A 25057-nucleotide genomic window follows, 5' to 3' on the forward strand; every position below is an offset into this window, starting at 1 on the left:
CTCAGCTTCCTGATGCTGTTCACTGCTGCATGCTGGCAAAGTCCTGCTGGGTTGGATGGAGCACAGCTAATTTACACCAGAATATGATCCGCTCTCCCTTATAATCTATTTCACAGCTCTAGCTCTTCAAATTACCTGTCTGAAGCCTTTCCAGAGCACAAACAGTTTTCAAGGTCACTGAGCAGTGATTTTAACATGTAGTCAGGGTCAGCACGCCTTGCTTTGCCCAAGACCCATGATGTGTTGAGCTCCTGCCACAAAAGGCAGCTGTGAAGGGAGAGCTCAAAACCTCTCCAGATTGGACCTGGCATAGATCTAGGTCCAATTCATTCCCATCTTCCCAGATCACACTCTCTGATATTATTACATATGATTCCCCTCCTATTGCAGGAGGGTGGAAGGTCCTGCTGCAGAACCTACCAGATACAAGTCCTTGCACAGTACTAAAGACCCGGTGACAGAGGAAAGCAGTCCTGCTCTCCCCCCATCATGCCCTGCACACATCCTCCTACGGTCAATGGGAAGGCATGGCATAGACATCAGCAAAGAGGCTGTATCACAGTAAGGTCAGCTTTGGCTTAATGAACCATGACCGTTTAGATAGTTCAGACAAAGAAATAGGCAGGGTGATGAGAAGCGGTCTGCGAGATGCATGGTCTTGTTAGGGCTTTGAGTCTAACCCTTTTTGCCTTCTCTGGCTAATAGCAAGAACACAAAACCCTGCAGGGTAATGGGATGGGAACAAACCGAGTGATGGCCATTTGCTCAGTGTGTGACTTGTTGGGTAAGCCCACACTAACCTGGGGGGAAAAGAGTTGGTTAGCTGGGTCATTGAAACAACAAAGCGAGTCAATGCAGTCAGCCCAGCCCAGCTGGGAAGCGCAATGACCAGGCAGTGTGCCAGCTCCAGAGGCTGTTGTGGTAGGTCAGAGCTTACCTATTTGAGGTGCAGGGTACCCGTAGTGCTGCAGTTCGTCAGTGTCCTCTCGCTTTCTGTTATCTGTGGACCTCAGCGATTGGCTTCTGGAATTATAGCGTCCATTGGCTATGGCAAGGTAATGGGTCATGTAAATACACCTTGGTTCACTCTGCAAGATCTTTCACTACAAAGGTTACACGTATAAACAACAGCGACCTGCAACATTCGGTTGACACGACCACCTGCTTTCCAACCCCAGCACCCCTGGCCACCAGCAATCCCCGAGGCTTTAGCACCAAGCCAGCCTTCAAGACTCAGACTGGTTGGTAGTTAAACCCCTTGTTTCTCAGTGAGACTTGGGACCATGCAGAATATGATCCCTTATGTCTTGTCTTTAATCAATTGCAATGATTTTCTAGGGTGTCTGTACTTGTGGAGGGTTTAGTTTTTTCAGATGCGCTGACAATGAATTCCACCATCCCTAGCAGTGTTTCGAGATCTATGGCAATGACTGGCAGTATTTTTTGGTGGAAAACTGCCTTGCAACCAACATCAACTTAGCAATGCTCTGTAGAGTAACCAGAAAATGCTGAGTGGAGCAGGCAGGTGAGGGCAGGTGAAAAGGAAAGGGATAACTCAAAAGGATGTCTCCTTCACAAACTCTACCCTACCACCAGCAACAAGGAGAGATGAAGGTCTGGTATTAACAAAGTGACTTATGTACCGACAGAGCTATGGCTGGGCACCTTTCCAACTCAGGTGAAAGAGCAAAGCTCCTGACCCTAGTGCCCTAACTGCAAATCTCCCACTGAAGACCATGGTTTTGAGATCAGAAGGTAAATAATGCATCCACTGTAAAGCAAAGGCATTTAACTCCTGACTGACAGCTAGCACCCCTGTTCCTTCCAAACCCACACTTCTGCCAGCTTTGCATTTGCATCTCACGTGGATCAGCTCTGAATTTGCTAAAGGGGAAACTAAAATTTCCATTCTTCATGGTATTGGGCATGTTGCAACCCTGACACATGCCCTCCCTAGTAAACAGAGAAAACAACCAAGCAATTGCAACCAAATCCCGCCCACCAGTACTGCCTGCTGTAAATCAGGAGAGCTCATCTGACTCCACCGGAGTCATGCAGAATAGCAGAGAGCAGAGCTGAGCCCGAGTAATCTGTGATCTGGCAACCAATTTGTTTCCAAACAGCAAGTACCAGACAGAGGATCTTTTTCCCCAAGGAGGTAAAACAGTCAGGCATCTTTTCAAGAAGTACTAACTGCCAAGAGATGAAATGGTGACAAATTTGATCTCAGAACCCTGAGAAAATTAATAAAGGTTAATGAAGCTTCAGTGTGGTGGCAGGAGTCTTTATTGCCATCCAAAAAGGGAAAGCAGAGGAGGGAGAGGAATGATTCAGAGAGTCCTTGCCAGGAGCCAGACTTTATATTCAGCAGCTTGGTGCATGGAAGAGGCCCATCTAGTTTGTGAAATTATATTATTTCTCATTACTGTTGCCCAAAAGCAGGACTTAAGGAACCTAGGAATTGGTCACTCCGACTCCTCCAAACCTTCCCAGCACTGACTGGTTGCAGGCTGCTGGCTGGAGGGGATGGGATGGGGCAGTCACCCACCTGCCATCATCAAAGGAAAAGGCACCGGTAGCCAGACATCAGGACTACAAACATCCTGATATTTGCATACACCTTGTTTTTGTCTGCCTCTTTACAGGAATAGAAAGGGCCCAAATCCCATGTTTTTAATAGCTACAAAGTCACAGGACTTTCCTGTGTGAGATTCAATTGAAAAAAAATGCCAACCTCTAACGAGCTTTCCAATATCCAGTGTCTTGAGTTTGCTTAGGAGACAAGTTAAATTAGTCCCATATTTGAGACACATCACAAACCCTGTTCCTTTGCCACCACCCATTGCTGGCTATACCCATGCACTTTCATCTGCTCTGATTGAAGTCGTCTTCATGAAGGCATACAAACCACAAGAACACACAAAATCTCCATCTGCAGTAAATCCCATAGGCTTCCCAGAGACTTGTTTAGGCTGGGAGGAGAAACGGGGGCTGGGCCACAAGGGGTAGATGTGGAGCCTGGATGGCTTTGTCAGCTGCCCAGAGCAAGGAAGGTGACAAGGAAAGCCTGGGACTGAATATCCCAGAAGCAGCCAGTGAGCATGGATGGGTGGATGGACAGAGAGATAGGAGGCAGGACAGAAGGAAGGAAAGATAAAAGAGCAAAATAAAAGTTTTAAATGAAACCCTGGCACCCTGGACCTCCTCTCACCAGTTATTTGGGCCCCATGTTGCTGATATCTCCTGATGTCTGATCCTAGTCTCGAAGGAGCTGCATGATTTCCTTTGCTCCCTGGCGGATATGACAAGCCTGCGCTGTTATTGCTTATCCTAATTAAAGGCAATCAGGTCTAGTGGCCGAATGCGTGACCCTTCCAGCTTGCCCCAAGCCTCCCCCAGCAAAGACTGCCTCCAGACCCATGCTGGGGTCGCTCCGCTGCAGCAGGCAGGCTGCCTCTCCTTTGGGAAAGGTGTTGAAGAGAAGCAGGTCTGTCTGCATTTAACAGGGAGCATGGCTTAGATTTAACCTGGATGCTTGAATATATGCAAAAAAACACCGTGGTTCTGAACAAAGCAGGGAGAAGCCGGGTGCCTTATGCACAAGGCAAAGTCGGTGCAAGTGATGCTTTGCTGTGGGTTTTATGCACCTGAACTTTATGGGGTGGAGGCCACAAAATAAAGGCGGTGGGGAACTGGTTGGATTTCAGCAGCCCGCTTCCCACAACGGGGTCAGTGGAGAGGAATGCCAGGGTCAAAGGAAGACCTAGACTTGATTTATATCCCAGCTGTGTAAATGCTGTGAGGATGGCACATTGTTGAAATACCCAGCACCTTGGAGAAGCTAACATGAGGGCTAGAGAAATAATGCCCTTGGAGGGAACACAGAGATGTTTCAATTGAAAGCGAAAGCAAGCACTTGAGATTTTGGAAGAACATAGCTCAAAAGTGGATGAGGAGGATGACTTGCAATGCTGGCAGTAGTGGGAAGAGGAAGCAGGTGACCAACACTTCTAATGAGAACATGTAATGTGTCAGACAGCATCTTGCAACACAACCAGGGGAAACAAAATTGAATGCAGAGACTTTGCAGTGTTGTGGACCAAGGTTTTAACATCCAAGCATGTCTGACCAAAGCTGTGCAGCTCTTCCCTCTATACTCGTCCCCCAAACAGGAGAGGCAAAGAAAACAGCAGGACCATGAAAATTATTCAGGCAAGCTGAGGTGTTGGGAATGAAAGGATGGACCAGAGCAAAGAATGGAAAGGGATGATTAAAAAACCCCATTGAAATGGGGTAAATGTATCTCAGTGCAGTAAAACTGAAGGAGGTATTGGCTATGGAGTTTCTGGGGCATCTAGCAGCTGCTAAAGGAGTAAAACTGAGAAGGGCAGAATCACTAACAACCCCTAAAAAGCAAGATCTCAGCGGACGTAGAAGAGGGTCGTTTTGGAGGCCACTGGATATATGGCAATTGCACCAGCTAAGGAAATAGCCCAAATCATTTCACTTTGAACATCTGAGACTTGTGAAAATGTCGCTGGGTGAGATGCGTGACTCCCAGATACAAAATGTCCGAACCACCATTAGAAGGGGGACTGGGTGAAGTCTCTGCAAGCAGCAGCAGGGACCTATAGGGTAAGGTGCTCTTCCAGCTTGCAATGAATTCTAGCCTGGCCGGGGGGAATGAAGATGCTCTCAGGATATTTCAGCTTGGTGGTTGCAGCAAAAAGGCTGTTTTTAATGAAAATCAGGGGCGGCAGAGAATGAGACTGAGACTCAGTCTTTTGAATGTCATGCGGAACGTGTTTCTTCACATCACCAACAGTTACACAGCTGATCCTGAACCGGCTTGATGCTGGAAATCCAGCATGGATCGATGGGACTGCACCGGTGTCACACTTCTGCACCTGATGGCAGGATGCGGCCACCCCTTTCCCAGCCAAGGGGACACGTATCTGCCCAATCTGCATATTCATAAATGTCAGAGATGGTTTTGCGTTGCCTCTGCCAGATGGGATGGCAGGATTTCAGCTGGCTCCTCTGCCAATTTTCATTCCCCAGGAATAAATGCAGGCCGCTAACGTCTCTGATTGTTCTTGCATTTCTCTGGCACTGCTGAATTCCAGCGCCAGGGTCAGGCCCATGACATCCCCCCTCTGGTTTGGATGTTGTCCTGCCACGCTGCCCGTCCAGCCTCCCTTGCAAGGACCCTCTGCATGCCAGGTTGTGAGCAACCACAGCTTTTAGCACCGCGCAGCCAAGAGGGGCCACCGGCGCACAGCGGGTGTCCCCGTCCATCCAAAGGGGGTGGACCTGGAAAGCTCCTCTGCAAGCACTTGCCACCACACTCAGGTTGGCTTTTTTTCTTCCCTCTATAAAACAGCAGCTCCTGGCCAAATCCAACAGATGGAGGAAATCTCCCCTGTCTGTGCCAGAGAGGAGGATATCACTGGGTCCTTTGCCTCTAGCAAGGAAAAATCAGAATTACAACAAACACTGAATGTTGTCCTTCAGATTATGTCTCTTGAGCTGAACAGCTGCCATGAAAAAAGGCTCTGCCTAAGCCAAGCTGCTGTTACCAGACGAAGTTTCCTTTCTGGTTTGGGATGAGCCTTCGTTACAGTTTTTCTGCAGTGTTTTACAGCTTTGGGTTTTGCCCATGGAGATAACTTATCTGGCTCACTTGCCGTTGGGCTTGGGTATGTATCCCTGGGGCAACTTAGTCAGATGAAGATCATCAAGCAAGATACTCCATTACATGAAACAGCAGAGATGGTGGCCCAAGCAAATGGAAAAACATAAAGACCACATACAAGTGGCACCTGTGGAGTCATTCAGCCATCCCTGTGCAGTGATTTCAAACAACACTATGGCCTCCAGACAACGTGTTCAGACTCAGCTCTGAGAACGACGTGGCTATACCTATATTTCAGTGACCAAGCTGCCAGAAGTCACAACTCTTGGAAAGGCTGAGAAGCACCATTCCCACTGCTGCATACTGAGACCTGCTGGGACAGCTCTGGAAGAGGAAGGGTGGCAGGACCTGGAGAAGGTCCACCCTGGGGGGGGAGCTGTGTGACAAGAAAGGTTAGATCCCTCTAGTGCATTTGCCATGGCCAAGCAAAATGCAACAACCAATGAAACCCTCACAGATCCTCCGCAAAAGTTCATCTCAACAGCTCCAGGGAGCTGAGTGGCAGCACCCAAAGTCGGTCTCACCGAGAGCCTGCCCCAGATGTGGTGTCAGACTAAGACCTCTCCCTGCTGCTGGAGATCCAAATAAACAGCTAAAACACTCTTGTTAATCACCCATCAGCTTATAAGCCACTTTGGCTGAAGCAAGGAAGGAGAAGCTAAAGAAAAGAGATGGGTTTACTGTTGTGTTGAATGTGGTGGTGATTTCTGTGTTATTCTAACCTAACTTGCTTGGCCAGCAACTGATTTTACTTTTCAGTGGTGGTACTAGTTTCCTTGGACGAGTTTCAATTTACCCCCACAGCAAAGAGAAAAATATCAGAGCGCTCATCCCTGTTTTGTTTTGCTGTTTTATCAGGATTATAGATGGCCCTTTGATCAAGGAAAAGAGTATTTTTTCCTGTTTGTTTTCTACTAGAAAATTAAGGTGTCAGCTATTCCACAATACCTGGAGAGCTAGTCAGGTATTGTTACAAGCTACTGAAATGCTGCACAATTCAGGATGAAGATGTTGTTCTGTTCAGTTCTTTTTTTCTTCTTTTTTTTTTTTTTAATTTAAAAAAATGAATTAGAATCTATTTAACTGCAACGTATAATGAACACTTAGGAAAATAACAGTTCAAGTGGAAGAATGAACTTCCTACTCATCCCTAACAAATCTATGAGCAAAAGTCAATATGAGAGTAGCAGTGACACATTTAAAACAGGATTTCTATCTACTTTTAAATCCTCTCAGGTTTTGGTACAGATCACAGTAAAGAGAAGGAAAGAATATGTGCAAAAAAATTAAAAGCCCTTCCTGGGTCAAAAGGGCACCTCTCTTGGGCATGGCTGCAAAGGCAACAAGGGACAGATTCACTGAGGAGCAAGTTCAGAGCCAAATGCACAGCTTTGGTAGATATGAAGAGATACAGGTTTATCTTGAGGTAGGACACAGACCTCAAGATGTGCATGGGCAAGTCTTCTTGAAAGATTAATTGTTCACATCTTCCCTCAAATGCTTTCCAGCTTGCCAGCGTGAAAGCATCAGAACAGGGCTCAGCAGTTTGTCTGCAAAGAGGTCCTTGGGAAAATTAATCAGAATTAATGTATTTATTTCAAAGGGGTAAATCAATTTGTGCTGCCCCACTGCGGGGGTGGACTCTAGTTCCAAACTAGGGCCTTCCACTTAGCTCAACATCCTTTCTTCCCAAATAAGCTCAGCTGAACTAACCACACTGCAATTTGGAGCAGGATTTGACTGGGTATGTAATGGAAAGAGGACAGGAAGACAAGTGAAATCATTTATTGAACCATAGCCCCTCGGGGTACAATCGGGTTTTTCTGCACTTAGGATCAGCTTTGCTGACTGTTTTGTTCTGGAAAAGACGAGTGAGTAAATAGTGGGTAAACAGCGATTCATCCTTCACTGCTGTGCTCCACGCAATGACAGGAGCTGGAAACCCAACCCAGACTTCCAAGTTCCATGATTGCCCACCATGGAACTTCATCCCTCCTTGCCACAGCAACCTCAGGAGCTCTATCATGAAGAAGAGCAAAGTGTTGCCCCTGGGGCAGATCAAGGGAAGATGTTATGCCCCTTGCTCAGTGCTGGTGAGGCCGGACCTGGAAAACAGTGTCCAGTCCACACACCCCCCACACGCAGTTCAAGAGGTATGTGGAGGAATCAAAGAGGTCCCATGGAGGGCTTTGAAGATGGTTGGGGATGGGGATGGATGTCTGGGGAGCTGGGTCCCCACCTTGTTTGTCCAACACAGGTGGGGCACTCTAAGGAGTTTTTTTGCCTGTTGTCCTATGTGCCCCCACGTTCAAAGAATGGCCACACCTGCAGAGGCCCATCTACCCACCCACAATGCCATCTCCACCTTCTTCTCCTTCACAGCATTGTCCACCAAGACAAGAATGGCCCTTCCTCTAGCTCCATTCAGGAACACTCAAGTCCCACAGCTGGACCTCCTTTCAGGTCCAGCTTCCAGGTCCTTGTACTCTTACCCTCACTGCCCCAAGCCACAGCTGCGTTACAACTACAAAGTCACCAGCAAGCATGGGGGACGTGGATTAAATATCCCTAGTGTGGGTGAACCTCAGAGGGAAATTAGCAACTGTGAGTTAAGGAGATGAAATTCAATATACTAGAAGGTTTCATTAAAAAAAAAAGAAAGAAAAAAGAAAAAAAAAGCCTAATTGCAACATGATTTAAATTTATGGAAGGGGTAAAAAATGCATGAAATCATTTTAGCCCTTATTAGAGGAATATATTTACGTCCCTCTATTTGAACTTCCCTTTTATCAGGAGATATTTCCCTGCCTTTGAAGGCAGTTGAACTTTCCCTAGTTATTTGACTAGTCGGAGAAGTTATTCAAACATTCTCTACTATGAATTTGAAATAAAAAGAAGGGAATAATTATAATCAGCCATTTACTTGCATTTGCTGGGCTGAGCTTCTTCTGCTGTTGTTTTTTCCCCTTCATCCCCCTCTCAACTCAGCTAATGCAAAAGAACTGGGGATGAAAGTGCTGGAGGTTCACCAGCTCAGCCCATCAACATCTGACTGCTGACAGGCGTTGACAATCTGTCTCCTGTTTTCTAGAGAAGAGGACCTGGAAACAAGCTGCATTACAGGAGGAGAGTGGACCATCTGCCAAAGACTTTGCCTTGCTCAGGCCCCGTGTTTTTTCTGTCTAATGGCCAGATCTTTCTCCACATCTTAGCACTGTGGGCTTCATGTTGTAAAAGAAAGGGACAGCAACACTGCTCTTGACTGGGAAGATGAACTAAGCCAAAAAGAAGCAAGATTAGCATCTCTCTTAGCTGCATGCTTTATTTATTTGGGAGAAAGGCCCCAACTGTAAAAGAAATGCCTTCAAGGGTGTATATTTTGCCATGGGTGGCAGATTTATCACCAGCATATGAATACCTGATGTAAACCTGCTTATAGATTCCTATAGATTAACCCCTATTCTTTGGGGTAAAGGTCTGGATCTGCAGGCGTATGTGTTGGAAGACGTGTGTCAGCACGTGTGCGTGTGCATGCGTGACCGCGAGACAGTCAGGGAAGGGCAGGGCCATGCACAGCCAAAGTCGCATGCTCCCCTGGGCTTGCCGTTCTGACATGGCCCTTTGGCAGTTTCGCCATGCCTCTAGAGCATCCTTCATTATTTATGGCAATGAGGCCAACCTCCTCCTGGGACGAGCGACCCGCTCACGCACGTGCAAGGGAACATGCCTCCACTTACTATTGCATGCCTTCCTATTGCACAGCCGTCCTTCCTCCAGGACTCCCTCGCAGACAAGACCTTCGTTGGGAAGGGGCTTGCAGGTGCGCATACGGGTCTGCAGGCCTCCCCCGCAGTCTTTGGTGCAGTCGCCCCAAGCCGACCACGGGTTCCAACCACCTGGGCAAAATCCAGAAAAGCCCCGTCAGCTTCGGTGAGAGCCCAGCACCCAGGAAGCCGAGGCAACACTGGCCTGGCAGACCCTACAACGTACCCACTGCCAAGCCCCAAAACTGGGATGTCTTTGAATGTGTTAGGACTAGACACCACAGGGTAGCCCAGAAAGTCAAGGGATAGGAGGGGAAGGGAGAAGCATTGCCTTTTCATTGACGTCTCTTCAACTATTCCCTATCTGTAAACAAGGACTTTGCCTTCCTGGAAACCCTGCCCCGTTTCTCTAACTAGTCCAGCTCTTCCTGTGCTTGCTGTGGCAAAGAGGTCCCCTCCTCTGAGAAGACTCTCTGCCCATTTTGTGGCCTGTTGGCTCCTAACCCCAGAAGGCACCTGCAAAAAACACTTCAAGATACACATCCAGCATCGGTGAGGTTGTCTCTTCTCCCTCTTCCCCCATGCAAACACATGTGCCTATGTGCAGACAGCACAAGGGAGCTGGGAAGGGGTACGGGTCCTGCCAGTACTTTTCCCCACACTGCAGATACCACCAGTCCTAGACAGGCACCGCTCTCAAGGACAGCTTTGGTGGGGGAATGATATTGCCCTCCAGCACCCTTGCAGCACCCATGGGGAGCAATCTGTGAGCACCATAAGACGAAGGTGGTTTTTTGGCTTCCCTTCCCAGCCATTCTCAGCGCTGATGTCAACAACATGCAGCTTCCCCCCTTGTACCACCAGCTACAGCCCTGCAAGCTGATGGAGCCAGCAAGCCCCTTGCTACAAGGATGATCCTGCCACTTGCAGAAGGGAAATGCCGAGCCTCTGCAGCCTTCTCCACCCTGCGTCCTTCCAGCTTGCTGCCAAGAACAACTGGCCCTGGTGGGATATCCGTAAATGTTGATAGCAGGATGGACCGTGAAGACCGTCTGAATCTGGCTTGCCTCCCACAGTCCAAAGCCTTACAGCAGGACGCCAGCGGGAAGCCCAGCAAGGCTGAGTTTCATGTTGTAAAAAGACAGCAGGGGGTCATCCAGGCCCTTCAAGTGATGGATAAGCTGTCATATCCCTCAGTGGTCAGTTCACTCCCCATCGGCCATATGCAGCAAGCTAAAATCTGCTCTGTAACAGGCCTCTGCTTCTAACAGCTGGTGACTGCTTCTGCTCCATCGTTTGCCCACCTTATAGGGAGGAGCAGAGGTGGCCCTTCATCCCCGAGGTGGCCACTCTCAGATGGCTACTTTTCCTGTTGTGCATTCTCTCATTACCCACAGCTACACTTGGAGATGCTTGAAGTCCAAGAAATTCAGCTACGTGCCATGTTCAGGCACAGATAAAGATAATGAGCTAAAGATGTAGATTTTTGAAGAGAGGAAACATTGGGAGAAAGACAAATGCTGTTTTTTAAAATAAAAATTAAAAATGAAATAAAGCTCCTTTTCTTTTTTCTCACCAACATTCAGAGATGCAAATGATCCATTTCAGCTGACCCAGCCTCCCTGTATTGCTATTTATGAGGCAATGGAGATCACGGCTGTCCTCTGAGCTGTGTGCTCCGCTGCTCCCTACACACCCTCCTGACAGGGTCTGGTACACCAGACCTGTCTGGAAAAACGAGGGTCCTCAACAGCCCAGCTAGGTGCCAGATCAGAATATAGGGATGTTACCAGCACCCCCTTGCACAGGGATGGGCAGATACTCATCCACCTGTACAGCATAAAGCCATGAGTTCATACTCTACTACCACCAGCCTAGCTGCGCTCTAACTTTTGCTCCCAAGACAGAGTGAAAATAAACACATGCTCAGCAACATTCACGCTGCTGAATGCAGTGGAAGCTGCTTAGATACTTGATAATGAGAATAGCACAGGAAAATAGAGCAGGATGGAAATGCAGGCTAGTGAACCTTGCCAGCAAGGTGCTCGGAGATCCTGGCAGCAGTGTGGAAGATGGAGTTGTTATTGGCACACAATAAATATTTGACCTTGAAGAAGACTGTCTTTCCCTTGAAAGTCACTTTCTCTGCTGGTTCCTTTTCTAAGCAGCACAGAGAAACAGGCTTGACTCTCCCGTTTCCTGATGGGAGACAGATTGTGTTTCAGTTGCAAGAGGCCATTGGCGTTAATGGCAGGTATCCTGATGCTTTACTTGAGCTGATCAATAGGACATCTGTAACCAGACACATTTAGGAGCTAATCAACTCTTTGCTTGCCCTTTTAAGGATGTCTTTCTTTACTCTCACTCCCTTGCAGATTAGGAGTGGGGCTGGGGAAGGGAGAAAGCAGCTCCACGCAAGCCTTGGCTAGGCTTGTGATTTATTTGCTCGGGATTCTTTTTGAGTCAAAATGCACAATTGCTCCGGTGTCTTAAAAGGTTATTTTATATTGTGTTTGTAAGCCAAATACAGACTGGTTACCCAGATTGGTTGCCTGTCATGGTGTCCCCAGTTTGATGAAGGGTTATTCAAACAAGTCTGCATTTCAGGATATAACCTATTATGATGACACTAACCCCCTAGCAATAGATGCTGCCTGGTATCACTACAGGAAAGAGTGGGGGATAGCGTAGGTTCCAGTCTTTGACTTCTTACTCTGCTTATCCTCAGCAACGGGAGAACCAGTCAAAATAAGATAAAAACCATCATGATCTCAAACCCTTAACTGAAATGAGATCTCTTTATGAGCTAGAGCACAGATAACTTCCTTCCTCTCCTTATTCCTCAGTTTCCATCCCATTTGTGAGTACTAAAGAGAAACTAGAGAAGTACCAGAGCACTTATTAAATCAACACAGGCATTTATAGCCAAGACAAAGGTATTCCCCACTTTATGGAGTAATCCTTTTTTATCATCAGGTTGTCCCACGGTCCTGACAAATGAAATACTGCGTGTTATTTTTCCTGTTTATTGGCTGTCAGATAAACCTTTTGAAATCTCCCTTCTTTTCCTGGGTCTAGTCATTCACTGTTTCAAGTCATTTGTCTTTTTTAGTGGTACTGTAAACAAGCAGTTAAGGGCCTATTATATGAAGTTATACCCATCCCATCTTCAAGGGAGAAAAAATGCTGTGCCATGAGTAAAACACTTGGCTCTTCTGCCCACTACTTGAAAGCATCTGGCTGGCGGAAAGGGGTGGCTGGGTAACAACAAGTGAATGAGCTACCATGGCTGTGGAGCAGCTGAGCTGTGGCAACACACAGATGCTTTTAGCCCAGTGCAGATGCTGCAGAAGAGACACGAGTGGGATTTTGTCACTGCAGTGGCTGCACACATGCCCCATCACTCAGCGCATCAGGAGTGACTTGTTGAGCTGCAACAACCCTCATGGACTCCCCACCTTCTAGGAAACGTTCATTCCCACCTGTCTGCCACACATTTCCCTGCTCTGCCCCTTCTTACATTTCAAGCATGGGGTTGAAGGAGACCTTTCTGATGCTGGGAAGCGAGTAACCCGTGTGAAATACAATGCAGAATCCCACTGAAGTTAATGGGACCCTTTGCAGATAGTCCCTTTTGCCCCTGGAGTCCCGTTTCATCAGCTCTCAACAAACGGCTGCACCCGCTGATCGATGTGGGTTGAGTTGCCATCTGTCCTTAATCCAGAAATAATGAGTCTGCTGCAACCGCTTTATGAAGGGTTTTGCTTTTCAAAGGCACTGACTCCTGTGAAGGTCACATCCCCAACTCGTTCCCACTTAGCAAGTTTTGCTTGGCTACAGCCTTGCACAACTGCAGACCTTTCTCACTTTGCTCTTTATTCCCTTTAACTGGAGTAGCTGTGGTTCATGCCTCCAGCTCCAGAGATTCCCATCACAACCAGCAGCTATCAACTCAATCACATAACAAGGTTTAGCTTGTTGGGTTTTTTTTTTTTTGAGAATGGTCCTAGCTCCTAGCATGACTTTTGCAAAAGCGGCTGTTGCACGTGAGGCTACTGCTCATGGGACTGTTTTGAGTGCCATGGAGACTGTCATTCAGGAAGGCCTTTAATCCAGTTTCTGAAGAGCTTTTTGATCCTCCTCAGTTGGTTCTTATCATAATCACGTACTAAAACAAATTACTTTTCATGCTAGGCTGACCCAATGTATTCTAATTCTCCACAGTTAAATGGAGAAAATTTCAAGTTGGTCAGAATCAACTGGCAAGCTCATATTTGGCATTTCTTGTTCTGAATCTTAAGCAGAGATGCCAAAAGAATAGATCTTTCCTACTACAAATTAACTGAGAGAACTCCGCTTAGATGCCTTGTCCAAACACCCTTGATCTTTGGGAAGATTTGCATCCCGATCTGGAGTTTATCTTTGCAGCTGACAGCTGCGATGTGTCTCAGATGCCAGTCAGTCAATCATGCCTTTTAATTTAACAGCAATGCCTTAAATTAGATGACAGCGACAACAGCAAAAGCTAAGGAATCAACACAAAACAATCAATAGAGCACAGCAAAAGGGTCTTTGCTGACACACTACATCCATCTCCGATTTTGTTTTTTTGAATTTAGCTTCCCACTGACCCCAGCCGCAGACACTTCTTGTTAGACAGGACATCTTGTGTCAGAAAAACCTGCCGAGACTACATAAACCCACCAGAACTCTGTGTGCTACCACTGGAAATATTTGTAATGGACCTTATGTCACAGTATCTGAGGGCTGGAGAATCATCAGCAGTTTGCAAATGAGTGAAAAAAATGTTATTTCTTATGCAAATAGGGGGAAGGATGCTGAAAGGAGATTAAGAGTGAGATTGTCTTATACCATCTGAAAGTTACTTGTTATACAATGGGGAAAGTGAGAGAGCTGCTCCACAAGGTTTTATCACTCTTCTTTCTTACTATGCTGGGAAAGAGCAAGTCCAGAAGGGACTATTTTGAAGACAGCCTTCTATTACACAAAACAGTGATCTTTCCCTGGAGAGCCGTGCATTCAGTTTGCTACTTCTGTGGAATAAACGAAAAAAATCTTTCAGGAAGATGTCCCCTCCTCATGCCCCACACCATGAAAGCCTATGGCAGCACAAGTGAGTTGCTCCAGTGGTTCATCCTCTGCCCTTTCAAAAATAAATCCCATGTAACACTTTGCTGTTTTGCAGACTGTGCACACTAATATCAAAACTAACCCCCCCAAGTTCCCTAAAAAGCAAAATCATTCATTCCAGCTCTTCTCTACAACCTTCTTTCAGATGCCAAAGCTTTTGATGAACGATGTATGAACATGACACCCTCATTATTGATCTAGTAAGAAACAAAATGAAAATTCTGGGGGTAAGTACCCTCTTCTGCCCACTGTCCATACTGTGTGTCATGAGCTCTGTTAGGTTATCTCGCTAATGACAACTTTAATTAAACACAAAGACCCAGAGATGATCAAAGAAACATGACAGGCAGAGGCATCGTGGTAACCTAATGAGTGAAAATGGACCCTGCACAAGGACTACTCTCTAAGGAGATGGATCAGACCCTGGTGTGAAACCCACTATTGTGAGTCATCATGGAAGACACTCGGGAACACCATGGAAACCAAGAGGGTCCCTTGCCTAAAGGGCTACAGGACTTACTGTCCTATAGAGAAAAGAGAATTTGGGGATGAGAGTTTGGGGATTGCACAAAACTTTTTATGGGGTTCTCAGGGGTGGGGGGAAGGGAAGGCTGATCCGTGCACAAACCACTAGCAAACTTCAAGCTAGACTAGCCAGCAAGTAGGAGAGCCAAGACAGGGGCATCCATCTGCACAGCCAGGATCACCCTTTCTGTGCTGTGTGTTTACCTCTGACAAACTATATTAACAACAGCCATAACCATACATTAGGACTCTCCTCCATGTAAAGGAGATGGGTGGGGGTGGGGAAATGATGAAGATGCAATAAAAGTTCATGAGTGACCAGGGCAAGGTAACCAGGGAATGGCTGTTCATTGTCTTTTCCAAAATTGGAATTGAGGGGTGTCAAATGAAACTAGCAGGAGGCAGGTGCAAAACCAATGAAGGACATAATTCACCGACACAGACCACTGTCAAACTGTGCAGTGCTTGTCACAGCATGAAAAGGTACCAAAGTTTCTATGAATTCAAAAAGTAGCTAGGGAAATGCATGAAAGAGAAACCCACCAAATGCTATTAGATACAAAAATAGCACCTCTTGCTCGGAAGGTCTCTGGGCTGCAAGTTGCCGAAGGCTGGAAGGATGCTGTATGCTTGTCTTGTTCTGCTATTTTCCCTTGGTAGCCACTGCTAATGAGAGGATATTGGGCCGAAAGACCCCTGATCTGGCCAACAAGATGGTTTCTGCTACTTTCCCAGTTGCTTGGCCTCTTCCTACCTTAACTATGACTCTCTTTCACAGAGATGTGCTCAGACCACAGACAGCTCAAGGTCAAGCTAGTATTCCCCACCACCGTTCAAAAAGCTGCTCAGATCACTCACTTCTGGGTACCCAAATAAGTGATGTAATTTTTCAAAGCTGCTGAGCGGCCAAAGCTGTCATTGATTTCCATAACGTTCACAAGTCCCTGCAAATGAAGGTAATGAGGCCCAGTCTGGACAAAAATTTAGGACAAGCTTCAATCTCCCCCTGCTCTGCGAATCACTTAAGGAGGGTGGAAATGAGGCCACAGTGCTCAGCTTTCAAGGAAACCCAGCATAAAGCTGTGCTTATTACATGAATCCCTGCAAATGAAACACTAGGGATAAAGAGAGATTATTTATGTGGAAATAGTGGGGGAGGTGGGCAGGGAAATGAGGAAGGGAATGTTTAGTCTGGAGCAGGAGATCAAATAAGACTGTGGAAAAGTCTTCCCCTAAGAAAGCCGTAGAGGCCTAATCACTTAACTTATTTCAAAGCAGAGCAGGCAAAATATCAGAGAACAGACGTGTGAAGAAAAATCCAATATGCACCACCGGGGAGGAATTAAATGCTTTCCTGTCCTGAACCTCTCTGATACTGTATAAATCACATCAGAGCTGAGTTCACACACTATTTGCTTCTTCAAGTTATTGCAGACTTCGGTGCAAAGCACAGAGGGGACATATTAGCATAGACACATGCGTGCCTCTGTACAGTGATAAATATATGAACACATTAAAATCTAACTGTGTAGCCCAAGTTGATTGAAACCTTTCCTGATATGAGTGTCACTATCTATTTTCATAAAAGCTTGTTCAAAAAGGAAATCAAAGAAGAGCATTTGTGAAATTTTCTTTCATGCTCCACCTGCTCTGGCTTGAAGGGCCTCAGTATCACCAAAGGTGTTTTCACCTTTGAAAAGGTATAAAGCACTTGCAGAACACTGCATAAACCCGTAAATGCAGTGACACGTTGTAACGCTCAGAGGTTTGCAATCCCCGTGCAATTTCAGCTTGTTTCCTGAACAGCATTTCCAGCTGAAGGATTTCTATGGTCCCCAAGACCACAGTTTCTCAATCCTCCACAAGCTACGACATGTTTCTCTTTGCAAGACCCCTGCAAGGCGAGGTTGTGCTATTATTGCCTCTGCAAGATGAACTGGGGAGGAGCTGAAAAGCTAAAAGACTTGCCCGCAGTATCACAGGGCACCTGCTGTACAGCACAGACAGAAGTTAAATTTTCTTAAGGTAAGCATCTCACAGGAGGACATAGAGTAAATCACCCAGAAGGACAACCCAGGAGTCAGATGTCCCCTGCTCAGAGCAGTTTTGCCAAGGAGACACTGCTCTGCAGACACTGTTCGTGGCTCACAGCACTCCTGGCTCCACTAACTGCTCCCAAGACAGAGCCAGGAACGCGAACTCCAGCGCAATGCTGAGGCAGCCGCCTTGGCAGTTATTAAACCAAATATTTAATGACATTTTGATATGCACAGCCAAACCTTCTTCACACAGAGATGTCAGTAATAAGGATTTTGCCTGGAAGGGGAACGGAGGCAGTTGAAAACCACATGAAAGGACTCGGTGTGTGTGCACCTCTGAGGAAGGCTGGCAAACAAGCAAGTTGTCAGCAGGCATTTCTCCCTTCGGTGTCCTCTCCTTCGCAGAGCTGTCGGTTACACTCATCCTGCAGTGGGAAGATGCTAATCCTGGCTGCCTTGCTGGGCAGAGGCTGCCTTTACCAGCTCATCCTTTGACACGTCGTTAGTGGTTTTCACTGCAGAAGGGAGCAGGCTTTAGGCTTCTCTCTGTGTGTAGTTTCTGTCTCTGTCTCTTATCAAGTCCCCTTGTTAAGAGGGGGACAGAGAGAATGGTTGGGTCATGTACTACTTGGGCAAGGTGAGTGAAAAAATTTGGGGGACTTAAATGCTGATGTGCGTCTAAGGGGTTAGGACGTAGAACAGAGAGGAGCTTATCTGCAAGCCAAAGCTGGGGGTCAATAAGGACTGCATGCCGAGGGAGCTCAGGAGGTCTCTTTGCTGAGAAAAGATACCCAGCAGTGCCCAAAGACAGTTAAAACAGCCCTTGGGAGAGGTGCTGTCTGAACTGGATTGCTTGGGACCAGAAATTGCATTGTACTGGTGAGCACCTGAGATCCTTTGTTGCGTTGACCACTCCCACTGGGATCAGGAATGACATTATGGATTAATGCCCGGGACCAGTCTGAGCGTGGTAGGATCCAGTCCCAGCCTTGACAACGATGGGAGGAAATAGCATAGAGCTATGTCTGCACTTGAGGTGTCCAGAGTAAGTGATGGGGTTACTGCACCAAGACAGGTTACGAAGATGAGGAACAAATCTGTCTGCCTTTTACCCTCCTCTGCCAGACCCTGTGCTCCCAAGGGAGCAAAACAGAACCACAAAATAGGCAGTGAGATGCAGCATCTTCCTCTTTTTCAGGGATTTGAGATCTTTGGTTGGACCATGGTGGGAAGGGGAGGAAGCTTTCCACTCCAAACCCCACTGTGTTGGGAAGGGATTTCCCTCCTGGACGCGCTGTTCCCAAAGGTGTTAAAAAAAAAGGAAAGCTTTAAAGGCATTCATTACCTGTAGGATGGAAAAGTTCAGATTAAGTTGAAACCCTGAAATTTTTACTGGATGCTGCCTTGGCCTGGGCAGAGTTTGCCCTGAGTTTGTACATGATTGGTAAATATTAGCAGTAATAAAGGATGTGCACACAATTTAGAGGCACTGTGCAGCATACAGGGCCAAATCTTTCCCTGTATGCAATCATGAACTGCAGAGAAATGGAAGCTTTCAGCTCCACACAGGTCTCTGAAGGCCATCTGAGGTATGCTATGAGCCTCTGAAACACCTCATATCCCATTGCTAGTCATTTTCCACAAAACGTCTCTCTCTCTTCTCTGGGATACCAATTACAGTGGGCCATCTGGTAGGAGATCAGGTCCTTGGCAACACAAATCTTGAAGTTAGCCATGAAGTCTTTCTTTCATTGGTCTTTGCAAGGTCTCTGATTAGTTGATGCTGAACAGTCAGTATTACCATTCTGCTTGCTCTCAGTCTGTGCTCTTCTGACCATTAATTGAGCACTATTGGTTGCTCAAATTAATTAGGGCACTTTGGGAATGGAGGAACTTTTGGAATCTGCCAGTGTTTAAGGTAGGAAACAGAAATCTGAGGTATGAGCAGATCCACCTTGGGAATCCTGGCTGCCAATGAGTGAAGGGGATTTATTATATAGCAAACACCTGCAGTCAGTGACAATGGTTTCGTCAGTGTGTCCCATGGGCAACTGGGACCACCATGTACAGTCCAAGGAGAAGGCAGAGATATGTTCAAACCATTGGAGGCACCCAAATGAAAAGCTGCCACTAGGTTGCTTCATGATAGTTTAAGGAGCCAGCAGCAGCAGTTCTGCATCTGGGATAATGACCACGTGGTATCCAGCATGCCTTAGCACCAAGGCCAAGAAATCAATATCATCAACCTTGATCAACATTATAATTAAAAGGTTAATATTGATCTTTTGACATTGATGCTAAGGTGTGGTAGGTGCGTTGAGTCATTAGCATCATTGCTGGCAAGCTGAAGTTGAGGCACTATAAAACAGACTGCAGGCACAGCAATTCACTCACAGATCCCTTAGAGACACGGGATTATAATGATTAAAGCAATTCTCAGCCTGATTCATAAACAACTGTTCCCAAAGTCATCACCTTTTCTATCAGTGGTGAGAGGGGATTACTCACACATGTCCCTTCAAAGTCCCAGGGTGACATAAGGAAATGCAACTCCATCTGGCCCTGCAGGCAGCAGACTTGTGGTCTTATACTGTGTTTTTTATCCTGAAAACTAAATAGGAGTTGAGCTCTTGTTCTTCATAATGGATTGATGCAGAATCATAGAATCATAGAATCATTGAGGTTGGAAAAGACCTCTAAGATCATCGAGTCCAACCATCAACCCAACACCACCATGCCCACTAAACCATGTCCCTAAGTGCCTCATCTACTCGTCTTTTAAATACCTCCAGGGATGGGGACTCAACCACTTCCCTGGGCAGCCTGGTCCAATGTTTCACCACTCTTTCAGTAAAGACATTTTTCCTCACGTCCAATCTAAACCTCCCCTGCTGCAACTTGAGGCCATTTCCTCTCGTCCTATCGCTTGTTACTTGGGAGAAGAGACCGACACCCACCTCGCTACAACCTCCTTTCAGGGAGTTGTAGAGAGCGAGGAGGTCTCCCCTCAGCCTCCTTTTCTGCAGGCTAAACAGTCCCAGTTCCCTCAGCCGCTCCTCAGAAGACTTGTTCTCCAGACCCCTCACCAGCCTCGTTGCCCTTCTCTGGACACGCTCCAGCACCTCAACGTCCTTCTTGTAGTGAGGGGCCCAAAACTGAACACAGTATTCGAGGTGCGGCCTCACCAGTGCCGAGTAAATGGATGTAAATTTGTAAATGTAAATGGATGCATGGCCTGTGTGGCCTGTGTGGCCTGTGTGGCCTGTGTGGCCATGCAACCTTGCTGCAGGTGAGGTCTTCCTCTGATTTCTCCTTTTATGACTGCTAAAAGAAAGCCTTTTTCCTGATGAACATCTGAAGCATTTTCATGAGCATTTTCTAACCCTGAGTCTGCTGATCCAGACCCTGATATCTATAATCTTCAGCCAACAGAGATCAAGGTCTGTCCTGCTTAAAACCATTCTTTCCTACAGACAAATCTGACATGAAATTCCTTTGGTCTGAGGTCCTGCTTAAGAAAAGAAAGGCACAGTATTGAGAAATTATATCAACACAGATGATGAGGAGATGCCATGAAGGCTCGGCATTTACCCAGGCATTTGTAAATGATTTTTTCTGTTATTCATATTTGTCATTTATATTCCAGCAGTGTTAAGAGGCCTTGAGTAAGATGAGAGCCGTCCTGGGATTGGCACTCTACGGGCAAAACAGTCACAGACAGTCCTTGATCCTAAGAGCTTGCATTAGACAGTGCCTAAATACTGCTGTGATTGGTACTACAGAGGAGGAGAGGTGAATGTGCGTGGAGAGGGAAGAGGAGAAGAGTGGGTATATTAACAGATATACAGAGGTTCAGACTACTTTACAAATTATTGACCGTACTTAAATGTTAATCATCGTGTGCATTAGATATTTTTTCTATGGGAAAGTGCAGACAAACATCCCTGAGCTATAAGACTGTCTGCACAAATGGGTGGATTCTGAACAGACCAAGGATGTTACTTTCCTCCCAGCACATTCCGCAAAATTGAGTGGAAATTAATTTATATGAGAATACAGGATGGGGACTGACGGTGGAAGATTTCTCTGCATCCTTTTTTCCTTTTGTCACCACTGGTGCTCAGAGGAGTCAGGAGTGGTTGTGTTATCATCGATTGCCAGGACTATTCAGGATGGAGACCCAATACACCAGGTGATTCATTTTCCTCTAACACTCCATGAAACTAGAAACATGGCTAAATCCCATCTGGATAATCACATGAATACAACCCCAGCAGTTCAGCCCTGCTCTCCATTCTTCTCTCCACGACTTATATCTGAAGCCATCAGATACACATGGCACAAGGCACCTGTTCCACACGGCACAAAAGGATCACGGTGGTCAACTCCAAGTGAGAGCTGCAGCCCCACAGCCCCTGGACCGATACCTATTTGACTCCAGCCTCTCTTAACATGGTTTAGTCCCATCATTTCTCTCTGCAGCTGTCCCCACACCACCTTTCTGATAAGTCCGATCCAACACCTCCCCTAGAAATACTGAGTGCTTGTCCAGCGATTCTCTCTTCGCACAAAGCAAACAACAGCTAATAATTATATCTACTAATTACAAGTGACCGCTGTCTGAGGAGTTGTGTCATATTTTATTTTTCTCTGTGGTCGTCTGGGATGGTCCGTGATGGCCAAAAGCAGAATGCTGGGTGAGGGATAGATCTGCACTGCGTGGCTTCAGAGGGTTCCCAAACGTGTCAGGTTGGATACATCTTTTTTGAGCACATCAGTATGAGCCAAGAGCAACATCTACTGGCCGAGATGTTTAGTAAGACCAAGCATAGATCTGGCACAACCCGTGGACTTTACAGACCACAACACATCTGTGAGATATTTTTAGTTAGTACCCAAACACAAGGGTTAGCACCAGCACTTCCCAGCTGTGGAAGCTGTCACCAAAATAAATATCTCAGCCCTGCACACCCAGACCTAGCTCGTATCCATGCTTAATCTGAAATTTGCTGTTCAAGCCCACTGTGTCCTGGGTAGTGCATCCTGTTAGACAGTAAGTACCTGTGTATCTCCGTGTCTTCACAGCCTAGTCCTTCTTGCACTTCCCATAAAGTGTTCCTGGGCTGAAGGTGAGTAGCAATCCATCTATTGCCACCAAAGCTGCAAGAAACTTACAGTGGGGGGTATTCAAGTGGTCTAACTTTAGACATCAAAAATAAAGGGTCCAAATTTGGAGGCTAGGCATGTTGGTGTGTCTGCTGCTGTGGGGGGCGAGAGCTAACAGCATGTGTGTGTGTATTTCAAGGTAGGGGCTCAGCGTAACAAACGATGCCGGTAAAGCTGGATTATGAGGAAAGATGGGAGGAAGGGGCTTCACCCTCCAAAAGATTCTGTCCAGTGTGTTAATTTCAGCATTGTTATCAGCCCTTGTTCTCCCTCACCCTCAGCCTCTCCCTTCACAATTCTTCTCAAAAGGGAGTGTGGGAATGTGTGGGAATGAGAGAGAGAAATCGGTGAAGCTACACCCAAAAAATGGAAGCAAAAAAGACTGTGAGTTCATCTTATTAGGAAGACTGAGTCTAAAACTCATTAGTTACAGGCATAACTCATGTCTCTATCTCTGCGGCCTGGAGGACAGGGACATTTGGGCATTGATGGGTGAACAAAGCTCTAAGGAACTCCAAATCAATTGCACATAAAATACAATTTCCTACCCTCAAGAGAGCCACTTCTCCCTGCAGAGCAAGATTTAAAGGGAAGTAAGAGCAAAGCAACTTGATCTATATTCTGAGGTCACTGCAAGATCACATACAATCCTCCAAAGTATTGCCAGAGTGGGCGACATCTCAGCTAGTTTTAAAGGTCTACGGTACAGATGTGTCTATCTGAGGACTTCATAATTGAAGGAGGAAAACAAACACTTTTAGAGTGTAGGCTATCTATTTCACCATCTTGCTTTAGAGTGAGATGAGTCTCATCCCAGAAATAACCATTTCTCGCTGTTGATTGTAGAAGGAGACCAGATGACCTTCTTAGACATCGAGGATGTCATTTGGTCAGAGGATTCCCTCTCTCATAGCATGGGGAACTGAGAGATGGCAGAGAACCATAAGTGGTTAAAATCAGCAGGAACCACAAGCCAAAAGCTGTATAAAATGAGAAGGAACAAGCCTGCCTGCTGCAGGCAGGTGGTGAACTTGCTCTATATAGGTGTCTTGCCTGCTGACTCACAGCCACATCCAACTGTCCATTTGGCAGTCTCCTTTCAGGACATGATGTCCAGGTGTTCCTTGCAGACCAGATTGAAACCAGGATGTCTGAGGTCTGCAGGGAGCTGTGCCCTTTGAAGGGGTAGGGAACAGCAGCATCACAGGACTCAGGACTTCTGGTCAGGCTTGCTGGAAGTGTGGTGCATGATCTCAGAAGAGTCATCTTCCCTCTGTCTCTGTTTTCTAAGCTAGTGAGGGTCTCTGATCACGATGGGGAATATGATGACATAGGAGGGTGCTGCAACTGGGAGAGGAAAGGCAAATTTTGCTCTTTTTGACCATGATCTATAGACATAGATCCCAGCTGGAAACAGTCCTGTGTGTATTTTACTAAGCCTGGTGCAGCCCAAATTCCATCAGACCCCTCAGTCCAAAGCTTCATCCAGAAAGGGATCATAACCAAACCCATCTCTTTGGACTGATATGGTACCTGTCAACATAAGCAGGTAAGACAGGTAAGGTAGGTAAGGCAGGTTTATCTTCTGCTTAATCCTTGTCCATAGATGATGGCATAGCTGAGTCCATGTTGGGCCCTTTTAGGATCCCAGCACCTCATGGGGAGGACAGGCAGGTTCTCACAGGGAAATAGATCACCCAGCTCCTCCAAACTGCCTCCAGGACGAGCACAGAGAAATGGTGGTTAGTACCCAAGGCCAACAAGAGTTCAGCAGGACCAGGAAGATCAGGATGCTCATTAAGGCTCATTTTACCCCTTCCTGATAATGCCCGGCCTTATCCGATGCTTTGTGGGAGCTACCACGACTTCTACCTGGTTTCACTCTCAAGTTTATAGACATGGCTTCAGTGCAGCACTCTTGGGAAAACAGGGAAAGGCTGCAGACAGTTTGAGTCTTCCTTCTTTCTCTGCCAGATTGTAATCTCCTGGTCACAGCAAATAGCACGTGGAAGGCTTTAAGGGAAAGTGTCTCCTCATACATGGAAAGAAGGAGTCCCCCTTACGTCTAACAAAAAAGATTACTCTCGGCTACAGAAGCACTGGGGTCTGGTTTCAGCCCCATGCTTCCCAGCTGGCCCCTATTTCTAGACAATAGGTTGAATCAAAATGCTGCATCTAAGCAGATGGGATGGTTGAGGTTTTCTGATCCCTGGCTGAGCAAGCACACGAGGATGCATGCAGGTAATGCGTGAGCGGAGGCCAAATAAAGAACAGAACATAAACCCAAGAGAGGAGGGGCACTAACCTAAAGGGAAAGGTTGAGCTCTTGTGTCTCCTTGAATAATGCAAGGAGCAAAATATTCTGTTACCAGCCTAGGGAGCCGACAATTAAAACACTACTTGAAGCAAATGTCTCCTGACTCTGGCTCAGAATTTCAATTAGTCTGCAAAGTCTTATTGCACTTAAGTGCAGGTTAGTGACATTTCAGGAAGGAAAGATTGATTGGGAGCTGGGTTACAGCTCAGCCAGCAGGGATCATGTCTAGGGGCCTGTCCTTAAAAAACAATGTGTGATCTCTGCGTGGCATTTTCCTTGTTTAGCTCTTTTATGTTTCCTCTGAGAATGAATAATCCCAGTAGCCAGAGCTTTGTCCCCTCCTTTCAAACACTGCCTTATTTCCTTTCTTGTTTTCCTCTAATCTTTTCTTCCTATTGCC

The 25057-nt window shown here is 46.5% G+C and overlaps 1 protein-coding gene across 11 annotated transcripts in view; it reads right to left on the reverse strand.

The window, feature by feature from the left end:
• ADGRB1 (adhesion G protein-coupled receptor B1) overlaps positions 1-25057 on the reverse strand; it is a 289281-nt gene that overhangs the window by 156153 nt on the left and 108071 nt on the right. For 9 of the 11 annotated variants that reach the window (XM_076329010.1, XM_076329003.1, XM_076329000.1 and 6 more), the window contains exons 3-4: positions 9433-9591; positions 938-1045 (exon numbers count right to left, since the gene is read on the reverse strand). In XM_076329010.1, coding sequence (XP_076185125.1) covers positions 938-1045; positions 9433-9591 — 267 coding nt within the window. The remainder of the gene's footprint in view (positions 1-937; positions 1046-9432; positions 9592-25057) is intronic. The other 2 variants (XM_076329006.1, XM_076329005.1) reach the window with 2 other exon arrangements.

The sequence above is a fragment of the Aptenodytes patagonicus genome, chromosome 2 (assembly GCF_965638725.1).
Source record: "Aptenodytes patagonicus chromosome 2, bAptPat1.pri.cur, whole genome shotgun sequence".
Lineage (NCBI taxonomy): Eukaryota > Metazoa > Chordata > Aves > Sphenisciformes > Spheniscidae > Aptenodytes > Aptenodytes patagonicus.